The sequence below is a fragment of the Condylostylus longicornis genome, unplaced genomic scaffold (assembly GCF_029603195.1).
Source record: "Condylostylus longicornis isolate FDR11 unplaced genomic scaffold, ASM2960319v2 ptg000038l, whole genome shotgun sequence".
In the NCBI taxonomy this organism is placed as follows: Eukaryota; Metazoa; Arthropoda; class Insecta; order Diptera; family Dolichopodidae; genus Condylostylus; species Condylostylus longicornis.
This window is the reverse complement of record NW_026578007.1, coordinates 8934377-8955616: the sequence shown is the minus strand read 5'-3', so window position 1 is coordinate 8955616 and position 21240 is coordinate 8934377. Positions and strand designations below refer to the sequence as shown.

The following is a 21240-nucleotide window of genomic DNA, read 5'->3' as shown; positions in this document are numbered from 1 at the left end:
AAAAAACAATTTATAAAGTGAAGACAAAATAATAATTTTTAACTCATTTCAGAAATTATTACGGCAATTAAATTAGATGATCAAATAAATTGTTATACTAAATTGCATAATAAATTCTCATTTTTATTTACATTTTAAGTGTATACTCGTATGATATGTGCGTATTCTAAGGGTATACATATAAAATATTATATGTACACTTGTTATACGCAGTTACCATGTATGAACACTTAATGTTTCAAGTTTATATTCTGGCAATAATATTGAATAAATACTCGTATTCCATTATATTGAATAATTCATGCTTATATGAATTGTAAAAGTTTAACTTTTGAATTTAAACACGATTAAAGTTTTTTTTTTAGTCAATCGTATTGAATTTTAATGTATAAGTTTAAAAGTGTATGAACGATATTGAAAAATTTATATTTTATAGTGGACGCAAGAAATAAGTACACTTATGTATTAAGGAGCCTTAGTTAGTAATTTTAAAACACTCTGACTTGAAGAGTTTTTATAATAAATTTCAATAGATGATTTTGATTGAAAAATTCGTGCAATTGTTTAAATTTTTAAAAAGAAATTTAAATTGTTAAAATTGTGGTTGAATATTTTAATATTAAAAAAAAAGTGAAAAAAAAATGAAATTAAAGCAATTAATTTAGTAAATATTGCAATTTGAACAAAAGTTCACAAACCTTTCATTATCATTTTTTTATTATCATTCTTCAGAAACTCATAGAATGCAAAACCGTGATGGGAAATACAAAAAATATTACAGTACCACTGTAGGCTTTCTCAGCGTACCAAATCAGAACTAAGAGTGCGAATATATCAATCTGTGTAATATTTACTACATAATGCATTACAATAACAATATAAATATGCATACTTGTATATTATATTATAGTGATACGTTAGTGTTAGGCAATTTCAAAAAATTTAACATTTTTGACAAATCATTCATGGCTTATTAATCGCAAATAACAATATACGATGGGTTTACATGTGCAATAAATAATAGTAGTAGTAATAAAGTTGATGAACAAAATAAATTTTTGCATTCAATGGAATGCAAAAAAAGGTTTTGGATTTTATTTCTTATAAAAAGAATATTTTCATGTAATGAATGTACAGAAGGTATCATATTCCAGTTGAGCTTCTTTGATACAATTGTATCACATTTTCCATCCCTAATTCAATTTGAATTTAGGAAAACATCTCTAAAAAAATTGATCTAATTCATTTTTGAGTAAATATACTACGAATTCAAAAATTTGATAAAAGTTGGTACATAATAGTTTCTAAAGCATATATGTACAAGTAAAAAACAAGAAACGGTTTAAGATTGATTATGCAATTAATCCTGTACGGTATGTTTTCTTAGGAAAATGTTTTTAAAGAATTCGTAAGACGATAAAAGGCGTAAATAGTACTCTAATTATTTTTAGATTTAAACCAGCTTCAGACGTCGCTTTGATCAAATTTAAATAAACTAAATTTTATGAGTTTATTGTTCACTGAAATTCACGTTATAAGTTCATTGAAATATCGTTATGTTGTAAAAAGAAAATATTCTTAGCGAAAATCTAATTTCTAAAAAAGTTTCTTAATTTTAATGTTTCTCTTATATTGTTACAATGTTAAGTTGCAAATTATGATTTCTTGAAACTATTAAGTAAAACTATAATACTATTAAAGTCTAATATTTTATTACACAACAAGGGCAACTTTATAAACTTATTTAATAATTTTCTAAGTTATTGATTTTTTAAGGAACCTTAATTCACTATAAAAAAATTAAATAAAAATTTAAATTCATATTTTGTTTCAATAATTTATTCATAATACAAAAACTTACAAAAATTTCGCTATACGTATATAATACTCGTAACAATATTAATGAGCTTTATGGTACCAAGTGTTACAAAGGTCTTTTAAGATATTGAAATTTTTCGATAATAAAATAACTGCAAACCCAATATTTTATATCCTTAACCATATTCCAAGTATATTTTATATATTTTGTTTGTGCAAACTCATACAACACTTACTCCACTTACTTATAAATTTATTACACTCGTACGAACGTATGTTCGAAGGGTATACTAAATTTGCCTTACTGTTTGTAACCTTAAGAAATAATGCTCTGAGATATAGACTCATGTATATGTTTTTGATCAGCGTCAAATTCTGAGTAGGTTAAGCTTTGTCTGTCTGTCTGTCCGTCCGTCCGTCCGTCCATTCATCCATCCTTCCCAGCGATAACTCAAAAACCAATTGCGTTAAGTTCACCAAATTTTTACAAATAATTTATTGTAGTAAGTGCCAGAGCCCTATTTAAATTGGACATGATCGGGGCACTGGTACGGGTAGCTGCCATATAACTTCAAAATTTATTTGGCTATATCTCAGAAACTATAAAAGCTGTAATATTGATATTTCACACAAGCGGATATATTGATAGGGCCGATGTGTTTGATAAAATTCGTTAAAATTGCTTAGCTCTTTCTGGTAGCTGCCATACAACTGCAATAGTAGTTTGGCACACACAGTATTTTGAAAAACACAGTACTGAAATTTTGCATAAATTAATATGTTAATACGGCAACTTAAAGTCATAGTCTGTCCCATAGTCAGTTATGGCATATTTTTTTCGCAACAAATTTGTATCACCGAGTATCACAGAGTGGTCATGGTCAACTCTATTTTTTCTCGTTTTCTTTAGAAAGGACTTTGCAAAAATTATTAAATTATGTGCTTACATACATTCGTACTTATAAGTTTAATAATATATTGATTGAAGAAAATCCTTTTTATTTTATTTTTTTTTCAGTAGAAATATGAAGAAGAAAAATTGATTATTAATAGGGACATATTGAGCTCTTATGCTAGCATAGGACTATTATGTAGGTGAGACAATATTATGTTCAAAGAATATTAAAAATTTTCCATTTATAATGGTTGAAAAAATTGTGTGGAATTGAGAAATTCACTAAATTAAAGATTGAATTACCACGTGAAACAACATTTGGACTTAACAAAGCGAGTTGACAGATTTGAACAAAGCGAGTTGACAGGCTTCTTAATGGTAAGGTTTATCAAATTCAGTATCAAAATCCAAATTAGATATAAGGCTTTACTAATTCTAAATTTAAAGGTCAAAACTTCATTTAATTTTATTTCTGATTTTTGACTTTCATAACCCATAACAGAATGATTGGTTAATTGAATTTTTGTTTTGCCAATATAAATTTTCACGCGGTTTTTCACAAGTTTCTATAATGTCAGTCAAGTTTATTATTTCATATGCATTCAATCTCGAAAAAATTCAGTTTGAATCTTTTTCATTATGTGACGGAATATTGCACAATATTTTGAATAAAAATGCTTCTTATGTGAGATTTTTAGGTTGAACTTGTAATAATTGTCAGCTCATAATTGTCATTACGTATACCTGCATTATAAACTTCATCTTGAAGGTAAATAAATTTTATATATACACAATAGCAAATATAGAGTAAATTTATACATATATAAAAAAAATTTAATACTTATTTGATATTGAACTGAAGCCTACATTGAAAAAAAAAAATCTAATTGATTTCTTAATACCTACTTGAGTTATATTGCGAAATATTCTTGAAATAACATTGTCTAAGAGTTACTATTGAAAAAACAGGCTTAATGATAGTGACGCCTGTGTTAATGAAAATTAACATTTAAATTAATGAAAATTTTAATTTCATTAAAAATTAATGAAAATTTTGATATAATAATAATTTTGGAGATTCAACAGGAAGATGGTATTGTTTGTATTGAAAAAAAATTAATAACTTTATGAGACAAAGAATTTGCCACGATTTTTATATAAAAGATAAGTCGGTTCCATTCTAGCCGTAGAAGTAGCTGAAGGGCAACTATCGTACAATTTCTTTAAAATTTGTTAAACATAGTTTTAAATAATTTTAAAGCAATACTGAAATTTAGAGAAAAACTAGTTTATTTATAGGCTACTTGAAGAGTGTTGCCATCTTGGAATTATTTACAGTCAAAAATATCATTACTTTTAAATTCAATTTTTTTTGTATATTAATTTTTTAGCACTTTTCCAAAAAATTTTTTGAAAAAAGTGCTTACTAGTTTCACTCTGTCCGTCCGTCCGTTCGTCCGTCCGTCCGTCCGTCCGTCCGTCCGTCCGTCCGTCCGTCCGTCCGTCCGTCCGTCCGTCCGTCCGTCCGTCCGTCTGTCCGTGTGTCTGTTTACAAAACTTCTACACCTTTGAAGATAGAAAGCTGAAATTTAATACGTACATAGATCTTCACTAGAAACTTATTTTCGTAGAACAAAATTTTTACCTATCTCCCCCCCTTTAGAAGTTATACCCCCCCAAAACCCTAAAAATGACCTTTTTTAAATATTTGTTGCAATGAAACCATAAGCATTTTTGAAATTTTGCAAACGCAGAAAGGCAGTGTCTTGCTTCCCCTTGCGCGGTATACTATAGTTCAACTAAAGAAAAACAAAATGGCCGCTCAAATTTACCGTTATTTAAAGTCCTTTTTTCCAAATTTTTGATGTCGTTTTTCTTCTAGACCCCAGACTGTAGAAGCTTGAAATTTTAGGAGCTTTTAGATATTAATAAATAGTTCATTTTGTTAGAAGAAAATTTTTTTCCATCTCCACCCCCTCTCAAGTTATCACCTCTTGAAATTCGTAAAATTTGAATTTTTGACACCTTATATTTCCGAAACAGCAAGCTTTCCCAAATTTTTATAAACGCAAAAAGCTAACGGTAAATTCCATGAAATTAAAAAATATAATTATTTTTCTTAACTCACACAATTAACCCTTAAAATCGAGCATTATGTTAACCCCTTTTTATATTAATTTTTGCTTTATTTCAAAGACTGCATATATGCGTCATCCTAAATATATGCAATCCTAGAAATAGTTTTGTATATGAATGAAAATAATTTTAATAGTGTGATATCTATACATAGACTGTATTTAAAAGCAGAATTTTCACTTGTTGAAGGGAAAAGTGCTACAATACAAACCATTGGTTTGACCCAATTTTATTTTTTATAGATATCTTAAAGTTGACCGAAAAATTAAAAGAAAAAAATAATTTATTCGGATCCTAATTTTTATATTAAATTTATTTTTATACGATTATTAAGAATAATAATAATTTATTCTGTGAATGAATGGTAATAAAAAAAAAAATTCATTTTTGTTTGGCTCTTTTCACTTCTTTTTTACTACTGGAAAAATATGTGTGTCATTGAAATTTAAATTGAGTGTCAGTAATAAAAATGTTAATATACACTTCTTATAAGTACCAATGGTAGCAGACATATGGATATTTTATGATAATATTTTTTCTTTTTAATACTAATCTAATATTGACGGACGCTGCCGCCTTTATGAACATTAAAAAATCTTTGAAATTCTAATATTTTTTATCTAAATTATATTTTGAATATTTAAGATATTCAAATGGATCGTAAAAGTAAAGAAAATAAATATAAGAAAAGTAAAAAGGGAAAGGAAAAATTAATATTAAAATTTTTTAATATTTAAAATTTAAAATGTATAATTAAAATTTTACTACGGTTATATAGAATGAATGAAGTGAGTAAGAAGTTTTTCGGTCGATTTAAACGTAAGATGATTTTTGTGTTTAATACTCGTACGAGTATACGGAAAAATGTCGGAAGAAAACATAAGGGAATATGAAAATTTAATTCACTAATAAAAATTGTAATAATAATGATAATGATGATGATGATTGGGGATGATGATGTGAAAGATTATTAAATTAAGTGGAGCAAAATAAAATTTTTTAGTTCTGAATGGTAAGTAGTATGTGAATTGGACATTTTGAAAAAATTTATTATTAATAAAGTGTTTTAATTTGTATTTTTGTGACCGCAGACAAGCAATTTATTAATTTAACTATGAATTTATTTAAAATGTGTAAAACGCCTTATTTTTACTTTTGAAAAATAAATCTAAACTCCAAAGTTAATATATTGTGAATACCGTACTTTGAGATTATTGTGAATTTGACAAATAAATACTGAATATTTGCGATACAATATAGAATTAAGATACTCGTTTAAAACATCGTAATAATTGAATTTTTAGTCCTAGTAAAGGCAACCTGCATTAACATTATTCTAATCTGCAAACAATAAAGAACGAAGTCAAATAGAATATAGTGTTTTTTTCTGTTGTGATAATAAAAGGGTAAACTGCGATTAATATTATTCTTTCATGCTATGAGCTGAGATATCATTTCCTTATTAAACGATATAGGATATTCTGAAGGTTTTTAAGAGAAAGCTGGAACTCATGAAGCAAAAATGCAGAACACCAACATCTAATTTTTGTACAGCTTTGTTTTGAGTGTGCAAGAAATAGCATCATCAGTATTCCCACTCAGTAATAAAGCTGGGTCAAACCAATGGTTTGTATTGTAGCACTTTTCCCTTCAACAAGTGAAAATACTGCTTTTAAAAACAGTCTATGTACATCCACCACACTATTAAAATTATTTTCATTTATAAACGAAACTATTTCTAGGATTGCATATATTTAGGATGAACCATTTATGCAGTCTTTGAAATAAAGCAAAATTTAATATAAACAGGGGTTAACATAATGCTCGATTTTAAGGGTTAATTGTGTGAGTTAAGAAAAATAATTATATTTTTTAATGTCATGGAATTTACCGTTAACTTTTTGCGTTTATATAAATTTGAAAAAACTTGCGGTTTCAGAAATATAAGGTGTCAAAAATTAGAATTTTACAAATTTCAAGAGGCGATAACTTGAGAGGGGGTGGAGATGGAAAAAAATTTTCTTCTAACGAAATGAACTACTTGTTAATGTCTAAAAGCTCCTAAAATTTCAAGCTTCTACAGTTTGGGATCTAGAAGAAAAACGACATCAAAAATTTGGAAAAAAAGGACTTTAGATAACGGTAAATTTGAACGGCCATTTTGTTTTTCTAAAATTTAACTATAGTATACCGTGGGAGGGGAAGCAAGCCACTACCTTTCTGCGTTTGCAAAATTTCAAAAATGCTTATAGTTTCATTGCAACAAATAGTTAAAATAGGCCGTTTTTAGGGCTTTGGGGGGGTATAACTTCTAGAGGGAGGGAGATAGGTAAAAATTTTGTTCTACGAAAATAAGTTTCTAGTAAAGATCTATGTACGTATTAAATTTCAGCTTTCTATCTTTAAGAATGTAGAAGTTTTGTAAACAGACACACGGACGGACGGACGGACGGACGGACGGACGGACGGACGGACGGACGGACGGACGGACGGACGGACGGACGGACGGACAGAGTGAAACTAATAAGCACTTTTTTTCAAAAAATTTTTGGAAAAGTGCTAAAAACAACTTTTTGCTTACACCAAAATATTTCTGGTACGTTCGTGTCTTAATGTTCTAGATTTGAATACAGGAAAAGGGGCTACTCATTTAATTCAGTAATTTTAATTTACTTTCTTCTAACAAATTTGAAAATTTGCTTTGCAAAGCCAGCAAATAACATTTTTGCTGAAGATGAAGTAATTTCGCGATTTAATATTTACAGTACCATAACAGTTTTGTAATATTTATTTAGTAAACGAGAAATATACGAGCTAATTTCGGCATTTTATTAGATTTGAATATATTTGTATATCCAGGCTAAATTTATAGCAAAAATTGTATCCAAGTGGGAACGCTGAGCATCTTTTGTTTAAACTTTAAGGAGTTCTTAATCTGATCGAAAGAAAGCGAGAGATCTTAATTTTCTACGAAATTATATGCTAAAAGAAGGGATAATTAAATATTTTGAATAAAAATTTAAGCTCTTTGAATGGATAACGAATACTCGTAGAATAAAATCCAACTAAGTAGGACTATATATTGAAATGAAACATACCTTTATAATTTCACTGAGAATTAATTCCAGAATTGCCTGATTTAAAATTCACTCGATATATTATTTTCTTTCTTGTATCCGATATTTTTTCGTATGAAAGTTTTAAATTTTTTGTTATATTTATTCGTGCGGTGAAATTGCTACTTTCTTTTATACTAGCAATATAAATTTAATCGATTGACAAACCAAAATTAAATTTCATTTATTTGAAGTGCATTAAAAAATGAAAAGCGAATAATCGACCCAAAAAAGAAAAATCTTTTAACTTATAAACTTTCTTTTTTTTTTATTATTATTTAATAAAATCTCACAGTAAAAGAGAAAGGAAACAAATAATTCTTTTCAATACAATAATAAATATCCTTTCCGTATCCCATTCTCTTGACATCGCTAACTTAAACATTGTATTTAGGACACTTGGAGGGGTAAAAAGGCGAAGAAGGGCACGAAATCGATTCATTTTGAAAAAAATTAAATTGTATAACGAAATTTTATTTTATTTTTTTTATTAAGAAAATTTCCAGTTCAAAATTTATTAAAAATTTTCAGAAAAAAAAAAATTACAATAAATTTATTTTCTTATTTCCTTGAACCATTTTTCAAAAAAAAAAAATAAATTTTTCTCAATTATTGTTGTAAAATGCACACAACGGATACGTTTTTCCTTTGTATGAAAAGTTTTTTGCCGCCGATAATGCCGCTACTGTCGTCGTCGCCATTTCCGCAATCATTTAATAAAAATTTTCGTTTTACTTTTGTTTTTGTTGTTTCGTCTTTTCTCTCGATTTAATAAAGAGAAAGTAAATAGTGAGAAATTGATCAAATTGAGGAGTTAAATATAGGGGTTTTAAAAATGCTGTGATTTATGAATGAAAATGTGCAAATACATAATTGAGAAATAAGAAAAAGAGCTAGAAGGGCTATTATTTACTTATTTTTAACGAAGGTATTTGCCTCTTAAGTCAAAAAAACAGTAAGTGGTTTAAGTTTTCTTGGAAGTTTAATCGTTCTTAAATTATTCATTTACTCTTTTTATTTCACTATGTTTGCGTCTTATTGCTTTTCTTTCTTCTATATAAAATGGCCAGAGTTTGCATGGTCGATTATCTGTCATGGATCAGGGTAAGTAATGATTTGCTCTTTAAATTGCTTTCAAATCTCAGTAGTTCTCGCTGTAATGAATGTCTGTTGTAACGAGATTTAATATATTCACTGGTTCCCTCTTCTTCTTCCAAAATGAGTTTTGTTTTCTCAAAATACCTATTGTTCCTTGCGGAGCCAAATTGTCGAACCACCACTAGAGCGTTACGTGACAATATATGTATGTGACACAGCTGTTTTGATTCCGTATGTTGATAAATAATACAATATTCGTTCAGTGATTCCATTCCTAAGAACTAAGAGAATTTTACTTAATTAACGAAAAAGACTTTTTTTACGAGAACATGTGAAAAATAATTCATTTCCTTATAGTTAAGATTTTAAATATGCATATCCAAATATTTGAAAATAAATTCCAGATGGTCGGGAAAATTTTAATATTATACCGTTTCTTTCCATTTTAAACATAAAAGGAGTGGCCAAACCATTTCATTACGAAAAACTGCCTCAGTGACATACATAATATTTAAAGCTGCAGAAAATTAGTCGTAGCAGAATTTATCAAGAAAAGAATTTACTCAGACATTCACACATAACACGATCATGTATTTGATGCCTTTTTTTTTACCAAAAACACTCATACACCATTTTCATGATTTTCACTGTCAAATAAAATTTTTTTAAGATTCAATTGAAATATAAAAAATAAATAGAATAAAATTTTTGTAAATTTTAAAATTTTATATAGTAAGGTTTAAATTTGAAATGATGCGTAAATTTTTATATGACAGATTCAATTTTCGAATTTTTAACTGGAGCATCAAAGAATGAAAAATGCAATAAATGGAATTTATTTTTTCAAATTTTTGAAATAAAAAGTTTTTAGAGGGTGTCAGATTGAATGAAATTTTCTATCGCAAATACGACCACATATAGTTGAAAAAACACGTAACTTTTTGTGTTCAATGTGACAAGATCCTACTTTTTAGAGGATAAAACAAGTTTTAGATGTTTCTTAAAAGGAAAGCAATGCTACTAATGATTAGGTGAACAGAACTTGTATGAACAGACCAATTTTAAAGATATTAAGTTTATTTTTTTGAAATATGTACGTCGCTTCAAAATGACATTGTCTCCTAATTCGCCTTTTCTTCAATGACTATTTCATAGTCATTGAAATAATCGCAGTGACTAAATAATAGAAAGTTTTTCAGTTTTCTAATTGACCAAAATTTCTCAATAAATTTTCTGAATAAAGTGTTAATCAGAGATAATTTTTGACAGGTCCACAGTGTACCATACGATTTTGGTACTCTAAAATTTTCCATACCACAATTAAAAATTTTCTGCTTAAATTCAAGCTAAAGTTCTTTGAAATGGTTCGTTTTGAAAATATCGGCTATCATAAGGCCGCCTATCATAACACAATTATAATAGTTTCTCCTCTCTCAATTGAAGTAAGTCGTGTTCCGCCTTCATAGTCTAATGAATTGTTTAATTTTCGTTGTGCTTTCTTATTAAAGAATATCTGTTTTAATTATAGAAGATGTTTTCCAAATGTATTCAGTTCCTGTATAATAAATATTTTCTTGCATTATTATTATTTTTATTACTACTACTAACATAAAAAATAAATTTGATTTTTTTCTTGGGTCCTGATGTTACCCTCTTAATAATACAAAAGTCAAGAATTCAAAACACAAAAAAAAAAAAAAAAGAAGGAGTATAAGTCGAAAACGGCGAAAAAATAAAACAAGGGAAAAAATATTGTGAAAATCACAATAAGAAAACCAACTAAAATAGGAAAATCGAAATGTCCAGCAGAACCATTTTTCCTGAAAAAAAAAACGAAAAAAACTTTGTCTTTTACTTTATTTATGAAAATTTTTTTGCTATTCTTGTTGTTTTTGCTATTTTTGCTTTTGAATTTGTGTTTTTTTTCTTTTTACAATTTATAATTTAATTTTTTTATTTTGTTAAATTAAACTTGCATTCATAAAACAGTGATGTAAAATGTTGGCTACAGAGTCTTACACGAGGTAAAATAAAGATAAAAATTATCATAAGAATTGCCAAGAAGAAATATTTGATTAATTGATCCATGCGAATTTACAAGGTTCCCAGTTTTCTAAATTTTAATGTGACTGTTTTATTTAAAATAATAATGTAATGGAAGCTCCGAAATTTTTTTCTAAGAAAATTTATAGTGAATATTAATTATTAATGAATCTGAAAGAACGCATGTTCAAAGGGCATTATAAATATGGAACTTCAGCTTGCAGTGCTATGAAATAAAGTTTAAGATACAGGCGCTATAGTATATATATTTTAGATCAACACTGAATAGTGGATTGATTTGTCCATTTCTGTCCCCTGTCTCAGCGATAACTCATTTTTAAATCGTAAATTCTAAAACCATATTTGAATAGCATGTTATTGTTGAATATCGAGTAGAAGCCATACAACTGCAAAAGTTATTTTCTCATACCTTGGAAACTGTTGAAATGAAACTATAATATTGGAAATTAAAAGAAACGAGCAAAAGTTTTATTAAGATTCTCTCAGTATGGATAAGGGCCGTTGAAATTGCATGACCATGTAACTGCGAAAGTTATTCTGTCAAATATTATAGGAAATAGTGCTATTAGAGTACTGAAATTTTACACAAACGAATTGCAGTACGAACACAAACGAAACGAAAAACATTATTTTCGGTAAAAGTATTTAAAATTATACTCGTATTACTTAGTTCAAGTAATTTAAATTCATGAAAATATAGAATATGAGGAACGGAACAATCCAAGAAGTAAGCTCCTCAATACTGATGAATAACATTTTCCAAATTTTTTGTTTTTCACTTTAAAATTTCCATTGAATAAGTTGAAAATGAGACAAATTGTATCTCGAGCCATTCCAAATATTTCTAAGAAGAGTTCTTGAATATAAATAGAAAAAAAAACTGATATTATAACTAATTACGAATAGAACGTGTAGTTGTTTGGATTTATTGTAAATATTCTTATGAGAATGAACTAATGAAAATTTCTTCATATTACTGGGGAACAGGTGAATGACGTAATCAAAGGAACGAGCCAAGGCAAAAAAATTAAAAAAAAATTTTTTCTCAAACCGAACTCGAACCAGTAACCTACAGCTTTCTAAGTGGACATTCTACCAACTGAACTACAAAGCAATTACATAGAGTAATTAGGTATAATATCATTAGTTTAACAGGCACCTATTTATATATTCTTGTTTTTGTGTTTTTTAGATAGAAGATTGCCTATAACATCTCACAATTTGTCTGCAATTTCTTCATACCCCTGTACATCAGAGCTAGAATGCATTAGTTCGTTGGTTCGACTCCAATTCAAGAAGAAAAATTTTATAATATTTCTACCCTCACTTGTTCCTTTGATTACATCATCCACCTGTTCTGCAATTGTATAAAGAAATTTACATTCAAATAATTTCGTAGCTCGTTATTTAACATTTTTCTATTGTCTACAATTTCGGGTTCAACGCCATACGGAATCAGTTATAATATTTTTCAAATTTACAATAAATTTTGAGAACATTTTTTTAATGTTTGTAAAATTTATTAAGTTAGTTCAATTAAATTTTAATCTCTTAAAACCACACTATTTCAAATTATTCCATTTAAATCTATTATAAACTTTTTAAATTTTAATTCAAAATATGAAATTATTTAGAGCGAAAATATTAGTTTATATATAGATACCTATTAGATATTTTGTAAACATTTTAAGACTATAACCCCTTTATTATTTAAGACTGTAACTTTTATGTAAAATTATTAATTACAATATCGAATATATACCTTTAAAATTTTACAAATATTTTAATTTATCTTGACTTGAAACTCTAGATATAATATGATCAACCCATAGTATGACATTATTTTGTTAATGAATAATGATTTTAAATATGATTAATGAAAAAATTATCTACATATTTTATATAAAATTCATGAATAAGATTCCTTAAAATAAATTTTTAATATATTATGTACATAAAATATCAATTTATAAAATTGATTAATGACTATAAAATATTGTTTATCTTGTAAGGTTTTCAAAATTATTTTCAAACAAATCTTATATACTTAAATATTGTCATATAATCAACTGTATTACAAGTTTAATAAACAATATTATGAGAAAACTGAGTAAAATTAATTTAATATTAATTTGGATAATTTTAATATTTATTTGGAGTTATTTTTGCCTACATATTTAAGAAAATTTTAAAATATGAAAATTAAGCTGAAAAACAAAAACGAGAATATGTAGGATTGACCGTCTCGCATACTGGTACTAGCACTCTTTTATGCAAATGTGGCATTTACCGTATAAACCCATATAATACTCGTATATTTAATAACATACAATATTTGACACGGGAAATTCTTATTCAATTTCTTCACTAAATTCAAGAAAACTGAAATAATTTCAAATATTTTCAACATCACTGATTTATTATTAAAAAAAAAGTAGAAGTATATAGGAAAAGAAAAAAAAAATTTCTATTCAATCGTTTTTAAGTGGCGACGTCCGTCGTCATCATAGTCCTATACCTTGTCGTACATTAACATATTCCCAATCGTTTTCTTATTATCCTTTTTTCTTCCTTTTTCTTCTTTTTTTTTTATTTGTATATTTTATTGTTCTTTTCTTGTACAACTATGGATTTTCTTTTTTAAATGTTCGCTTTTCTTTAAATTTTTTTTTTTGTTTTTGAAACAAATTGCGGACCGCAGTAGTCACTTTCATCATAAAATATTTCGCATTATAATTTTTTTTTTTAGAAAAAAAAAGCATTAGCAGAAATATTGAAGAAAAAAAAATCTTTTAGAAACAAATTGGAAAAAAAAAATGAAGAACAACTGAACAACCGTTAAAAATAAAGAAAAACAAGAAGAGCAAAAATAAAATTTATTTCATTCTGGGACCTTTAAACTCTCACTGTGTGTGCCCTATTTACTACTATGGTTATACTCTAAGCCCCTCTTTGTCTATATTTCTTTAGTTTTTTTTTTGTGTTCTCTTTCTTTCTTAAAATGTTGTCTTCTTCTTTTGTAAAAAATTTATTATAAAATATAGAAAAAAAAATTTCACCGTCTAAATATTATAAGAAGAAAACAGAAAAGTAGGGACCCGAATCGGAAAAAATAAAAAAGAAACAAAAACAACAGAAATAAAAGAGAAAAATAATATCGAAAGAATGAATAAAAGAAAAAAAAAAATAAAAAAAAAAGACACAAAAAAAAAATTAATGGAAAAAGTTTGACTTTTGTAAATATCCTTTTTACACCATTCGTGAGGCAAAACTCATTTAAACTTTTGATCTTCTGAACCATCGAACATATGACGTATAGTATTCAAAAAATATATAAATATAGTGATAGATATACATACATACATGCACACTAATGCTTGATTCGCTTAAAGGATATCTGAATTTTTTCCTTCCAATTTTTTTTTTAGCAAAAATTTTTTTTTTCCTCTCTTCTCATAAGTCTTATTATTTTTTTCCATATAGAAATTTAAGAAAAATCATTTTCTTACATATCCTTTAATATGTGTGTATGTGTGCGTGTATGATGTATGAATTTATAACAGGTATATGTGTGACATATTCATATATATATATATATATATATATATAATATATATATATATATATATATGGATATGTATTTTCCAGTTCATGCTTTAAGGTATACCTACATGTAATTTGAATATGTTGCCAACACCACTGAATATTCTAAAACTTGTTGTTACTGAAAAATTCTTAACAAAATTTTGAGACTTTACGAGAGTTATAATATGAATTTTTATGTTACTATATATATATATATATATATAATTATAATATATTTGTGGTTGATGCAAGAAAATCATTTTCGATTACCACTTCTTAGCTGTGAAAGTCAAAAATTATTTTTTATTGTAAATTCGTTGAAAAGTTTTGTTATATGCGAATACTACAATAATTTTAATAAAGCATTCGAGGCCGTTACTGTTATAACACAAGTTGGTTGACGGCACCAGTATTTTTCAAAATTGTAAGTTCTTGATTAATTTGTCATTATAATAAAAGCTGTGTTAAAAATATTTGCTATTATGACAAAATTGGGTTTGATTGTAAAAGCACTGATATTGTCACAAATTATAGAAGAAGTTATTGTGATACAAATAAGTATGCGTATGTGAACAGTCAAATATAATTTTTAAGATTCGAATTTAGAAATGCAAATTGATGTTAATGAATTACTAAGAAGTATTTGCGAAAAAATCTATTTTAACTTTATTAGTCTCGGAAGAACTGGCGTTCCTTGCGTCGATATTTATAAAAATTTATGTGATTTTATTGTTTTTTGTGTAATCTAACTTTATATTAATTATAATTTTAATTTATGTTTTGTCAAAATAAAAATAAATTTTCAATAAATTTTTTCTAATTAGAAGCGCAATTTTTATGAATAATAAAAATAAAGTAAAAATTTCTAATTAGAAGCCCAATTTTTAAGATTCGGCTTCCGATTGTGTTAAAAATTTGAAATTGCCGAAAATTACATGTAAATTAAATAAATTAATATTTATCTAATTCAAAATTAAATTTAAACATTGATTAAAGTTTAAAGTATATGGCAACTCTTAATGATCTAAAAAATATTATATTCCGCCTTTTATATATATACATACAATTTATTATTATGTAAAGAAGGTGAAAAATTCTTGAAATAAATTTATACGCAGTTTAATGTACCCATATATAATGTGTATTACATTTTTTTTGAATGAGTGCTTTTATACCCATATAATGTGTACATACAGAGTGATTTATTTAAATAAAATTTAATTTTAAATGGAAATGTTTAAGAAAAAAAAAATTTTATATTATTTTCGAAATTTTTTTAAATTTTTATTTAAAATTTTAAAAAATAATAAAATTTAATTATTATTGCATTTCAGAATTAAGTGAAACTGTTATATTCAGTATTAAGTTAAATCGTTCGAACTGTTATATTCTATAACAGAATATTGGATCATTCGATATGAAGTTTGTTTTTTATGTATATATGAAGTCACATATAATGTTTATTGTTATTAAAATGTTGAAATATTCCACATGTGTGACCATCAATGAATTTCGTTATGGTGAAAAATTTTAATTGAAATAAACAATGTATAAAAAAAGCGTAATAAAATTATGCAAATTTTATAGCATTTAAAATTATAATGAATACAAACATGTGCAAATAATGGGCCTCAGTGTAAAATTAAAAATTATAATTACAAGTGATATTTATTTAAATTTTTGATTTTAAGAAATTTGGCCTCAGTTAAATTTGGCTAATAATTTTTTATATTAAAATTTCAAAAGTGAAAATGCATTTTTTTTGGCAATGTTGCTTTAAGTTCCGAAACTTTACGTCAATTTTTTAGATGATTTCAGATTAAGCTGTGAGGAAGTTCATTACTTGATTTGGCAAATTTTTACTTGCAACAAAAAAAAATATATTTTGAAATTATATGAAAAATTCAATCTAATTATTAAGTTACAGGTTTTTATAAAATTACAAATTTAAAAATTTTGATATCCTGCACGCTATATAAATCGGAGACAGACCAGAGGATTACCAGCTAGTATGTAGCAAATAATAGTTGCAGTCTTATAGAATTTTTGCAATATTATCATTCGAATTTTGAAATTTATCCAACTAATCGCAAAATTCAAAATGTAAAGGCTATACAGCAAGAAATTTTGAAATTTCATTAATAACCAAGAGAGCTCTGAATTTGGTTAATTTTAACTTTCGGTATAATTAATTTAAAAAAAAAAAAACAATTTCCGTGATTTCCATGAATACTGTGAATTCAACTTGTTTTAATTAATGAATTGCGTAATAAATCGTATAATAGCAGTTTTAAAGTCAGGGTTCATCTAGAAATTACTTGGATATTTGGAATTTATGTGGAAATTTTAAGACTAACAGAATCCGCTTCTATACAAGAACTATTATAAACTATTGTTAATTATTGAGTACACTTTTACTTAGCAACAAATCAATTTTTATTTTTACATACTAGCTTTTAACGTAAGTAACGTAGTATAACATTTATACTAAATTATACAAAACAACAATTTACAATATAACCTTCCAGCATCTATACTTACTTAGTTTATGTGTTAGAAAACAATATTTTCTTCAAACTTTTTCTTCAATATACATGAATTCTATACATGTATTTTTGAAAAATATTTCTTAAGGATTTTTATTTCTTCACAATACATTATATCCTTATAATATATCATCCTTTATTGTACGAGTACATATACTTTTAGTTTGTTTCATTTTGTACAAAAAACTTATATTGTATATATAATGTATATGTGACATAATCGATGATAAAGCCAATAAATTCTATCTAGTATACGAGTACATATTATGTGTATTGTAGAAAATAAGTAGATATAAGAAAAAATCCTGTAAAAGGATCCAAGAACATTATTAATATTCATGTAATTATATATGGTGTATTCGTATGGTTATGTATGTGTAATAAGTATTAATTTAACTTGTATACTAAATAAATGTCTAGATATTTACTATATATATGTATAGCGTGGTATGTATAATATTAAACTATATATTTAAATAAGATGCGAATATAATGACATAGTACAAAAGTTATAAATTTCATTTTTATAATAATGGTGGTGGAATGCATTATATTCCACACATTTTACTACTAAATTAAGGAATTCAGCAGAAAATAAAAAAAAAAAAAAAACAAATAAATGTTTTTGGAGTGGAATTTTTCATTCAGTTTTTTGTTATATTTTTTTCTTGTTCTTATTTTATCCTTATATTTCATTTCTTATTAATAGTAGTCTGGTAATTTAAAATATTTAACTGTATAAATAATGGAGTTGCACAAAATGTTGTTGTTTAAACAGAGTCGGGTTTTAAGTGTTGCTCCTACCGTACGATTGAAATTTTTCCAAAAAGCGTACCGAATAGTGGTTGAAGTTGATGGCATTATTGATTTACAAAGGTTGTATTTCTAATAATTTTCAAATGCAACTTAAAATAATTGGATTTTTCATGTTTTTGATTTTGGAATTCTTCATCCTCATAATCGTAATATCGTAAGATATTTAGGTTTGCATAAATTATATTTCTTCCACACGCAGTGTAAAAAGTAAGAAAATTGTGAAAAAGATGGTTTATTTTAAGTTCAACAAAAATCCTATACTCAAAGATCTTATATCGTAATGCTATTATATTAAAAATGGCTTCCTTGTTATAGGGCGAGGAAGATTGGGGTTTTCGTATGAATATTCCTATTATATGAATGAATAATATTTGTGGAGTCTTCATGGATTTGAACACATGCAGAATCGTGATGTTTAAATATGGTTTTACTTCGATATTCTTGCTCTAGCTAAAATAGTTACAATGTTTTCTAAAAGTAGGATAAAATCAAATAAAATTGAACATTAAAGCGACATTTGGGTTAGAGTTAGTCACTTAGGTATATATACATAGACATAATATTCTAATAACATTTTCCCTTGAGTTTTTGATTTTCATTTTGTTTTTATTTTTATTTGTCTATACTTAAAATGAAAATATTTATTAAAATTTATAAGTTGAAATGAGTTTGAAGGAAATTTCAGAGAAATTTTTTTCTTATCGTAAGTACATTTTTTCAAACTTTCTATATAAATAGAGTATTGCTCATTAAAGAGGCATTATTTTTAATAGAAGACCGTGAATTAGTTCAAGGGTGGTGAAAATATGAATAGATTATGAAGGTGGTCTCGCTATAGAGGTAAAAATGTATTGAAGTTTTACGGTATTTAATATTTTTTCGAACCGAAACTAAATCATTTGTTAATTTCGGTTATCTATCTATTTCAACTCAATTGGTGTTATTATTGAGTTTTAGAGTAAAAAAAGCTATTTTTTTTTCTGGAAACGACCCTGATCTTCATATACACTCCATTTACATTACAAAATTGTATGAAAATTCATATTATATTACGCAAATATAACAAATGCATATATTTAAAATATTATATATAAAAAATATATATATATACAAATTTAGATATTACACATGATTGTGTCTATATATAATATAAGTATATTTACAATGAATATGTAAGTCAAATATTTCTATAGTGTATGGAATAATAATGATATATGAATGTCTAGAATTAAAACTTAAATATCATGGAGTAAGAAAAATAAGAACAAGAATAACATAACAAAAAAAAAATAAGGAAAAACTATAACCCCCTTGTGGATAGTGGATGAATTACTACATATATGTATGTATATGTATGTAGAAGTATAAGTTTTTACATTATTTTCTATTTTATTTTTTTTTTGTGTATTTTCTTATAAAACTAAAAATTATTAAAACTAAAAATATTTCTGTTGCTGATGGAATGAGAATAATTGTTTTGTTCAAAAAATTGTAATAATTTAAGGACATTTATCTTTCTTATTATAAACATTACAAAATATTATTATGTATGTAGGTAAAATACATATATGTATACATAATATGTGCGTATGAATATAAGTCGAAATATAATGTAATATAGGCATACAATATGAGTCTACATGTAGGTCTATTATAAATTCCAAGCATAAATATTTGGATAAGTAATACGCAACCAGTAATCAACCAGACAGACATTGGTATTTTATTTATAAGTATTTCGAAGTTATTATTTAGCACATTTTTAAAATATCTGGATAAAATTGTTCTTATTAATTGTATTGAATGTTTGTTGGCCCATTGTGTAAGGAATCAATTTTTATATGGAAGACCATTTGAAATTTGTAAGAAATTAAAGCTCTCTAAAAGAAATGTCCTGAAAAAGCTGTTTTCGGCCGCTTTATTCTATTGATTATTCCTCTAATGTTTAAAAAGTTGACGACTTGTTTTTTCTGCAATAATAATAACAAAAGCAAATCTTACTCATCAACAAAATATTTGTTTAAAGTTCCGGTTATCGTGAATAAGTTTTATTTAAAAACTTAAATTTATTTAACATGTTTAATATTCCTGAGTTGCCAACCTAGAGATGACCTTTAACAGTTTATAGACATGAATAAATAGCTTATATTGTTGGGATTAAATTTTCTTTTATTACGGCTTTTCTCTCAAATTATCAAAAATTAACAAAAATTAGCAAAATTCAAAAACTTAAGTGTTCGAAATTGAGAGAAATTCTCAAAATTTCTATAAAGACAGAGGAGCCAACTGCAAAAGATTTTCTATTGAAGAAATACAACAAGATATGTATTGTGTATCCTAATTATCCTCCGACTAGCTTCAAAATTCGGCCTTTATGTTAATGTTTGATCTCTTTTTAGATTTATGTTTCCGCTCTGAGGCTTGCAGTCATGGGTTTCTCTTCGAATCAGGAGATTGAAATGTAAATAAAATATTGTCGATTTTAAAAAAAAAATGGCTTTCAGAAAAACTTAAATTGTTTAAGGAAAACGTGCTACTTTAAAATACGCTGATTTGATCCGAGTTTTTTCATAAATATAATTTCATTCTCTCTTTTACATATTGTACATTTTCTTCTCGCAAAAATACCTATCTATAACATGTCTGACATTTTCGTCATTTTTCATATTTACTCCCCAACTTATTCCAAATTTATATTTTGTCTTTTCAACTTTAACTTTTTTTTTGTCAATGATAAATAATATTATTTAGAAATGTAGGAAAAATATGAGAAATATTTTTTGAAGAATTTTCCGAACTTTATTTATTTTAATGGTTATGGTTAAAAGTTTCATGGGTGTCATCGTCATCGTCGTCTTCCTCGTCGTTGCCGTTGTTATTGTTGTTGTTTTTATATTTTTCGTCATTATTGTTCTTCATCATCATCATATCGTTATCATTATCATCATCATCGTGTTAGGGATTTGTTTCTTAATTACTTCATTAATAAGAAGTTTAAAGTATAGAAAAAGAAAAAGTAAAGTTGAATGGTTTGAAATGAGAGAAGGAGAAGTATAAAAGTTAGTTGAAAAAAGGAAATTATGATGGTTTAACAAGTAAGAGAAGAGAAGGGGAAATTTTTCTCATTTTTTGTTTTGAGTAATTTTAAATATAAATGTTTTAAATG

General features: G+C 26.0%; 1 protein-coding gene across 1 annotated transcript in view; it reads right to left on the bottom strand.

The window, feature by feature from the left end:
- LOC129609266 (myb-like protein I) overlaps positions 1-20740 on the bottom strand; it is a 124963-nt gene extending 104223 nt beyond the window's left edge. Inside the window, 1 exon segment of the mRNA XM_055521201.1 lies at positions 20703-20740. Coding sequence (XP_055377176.1) covers positions 20703-20740 — 38 coding nt within the window.
- Between the last annotated feature and the right edge of the window lie 500 nt (positions 20741-21240).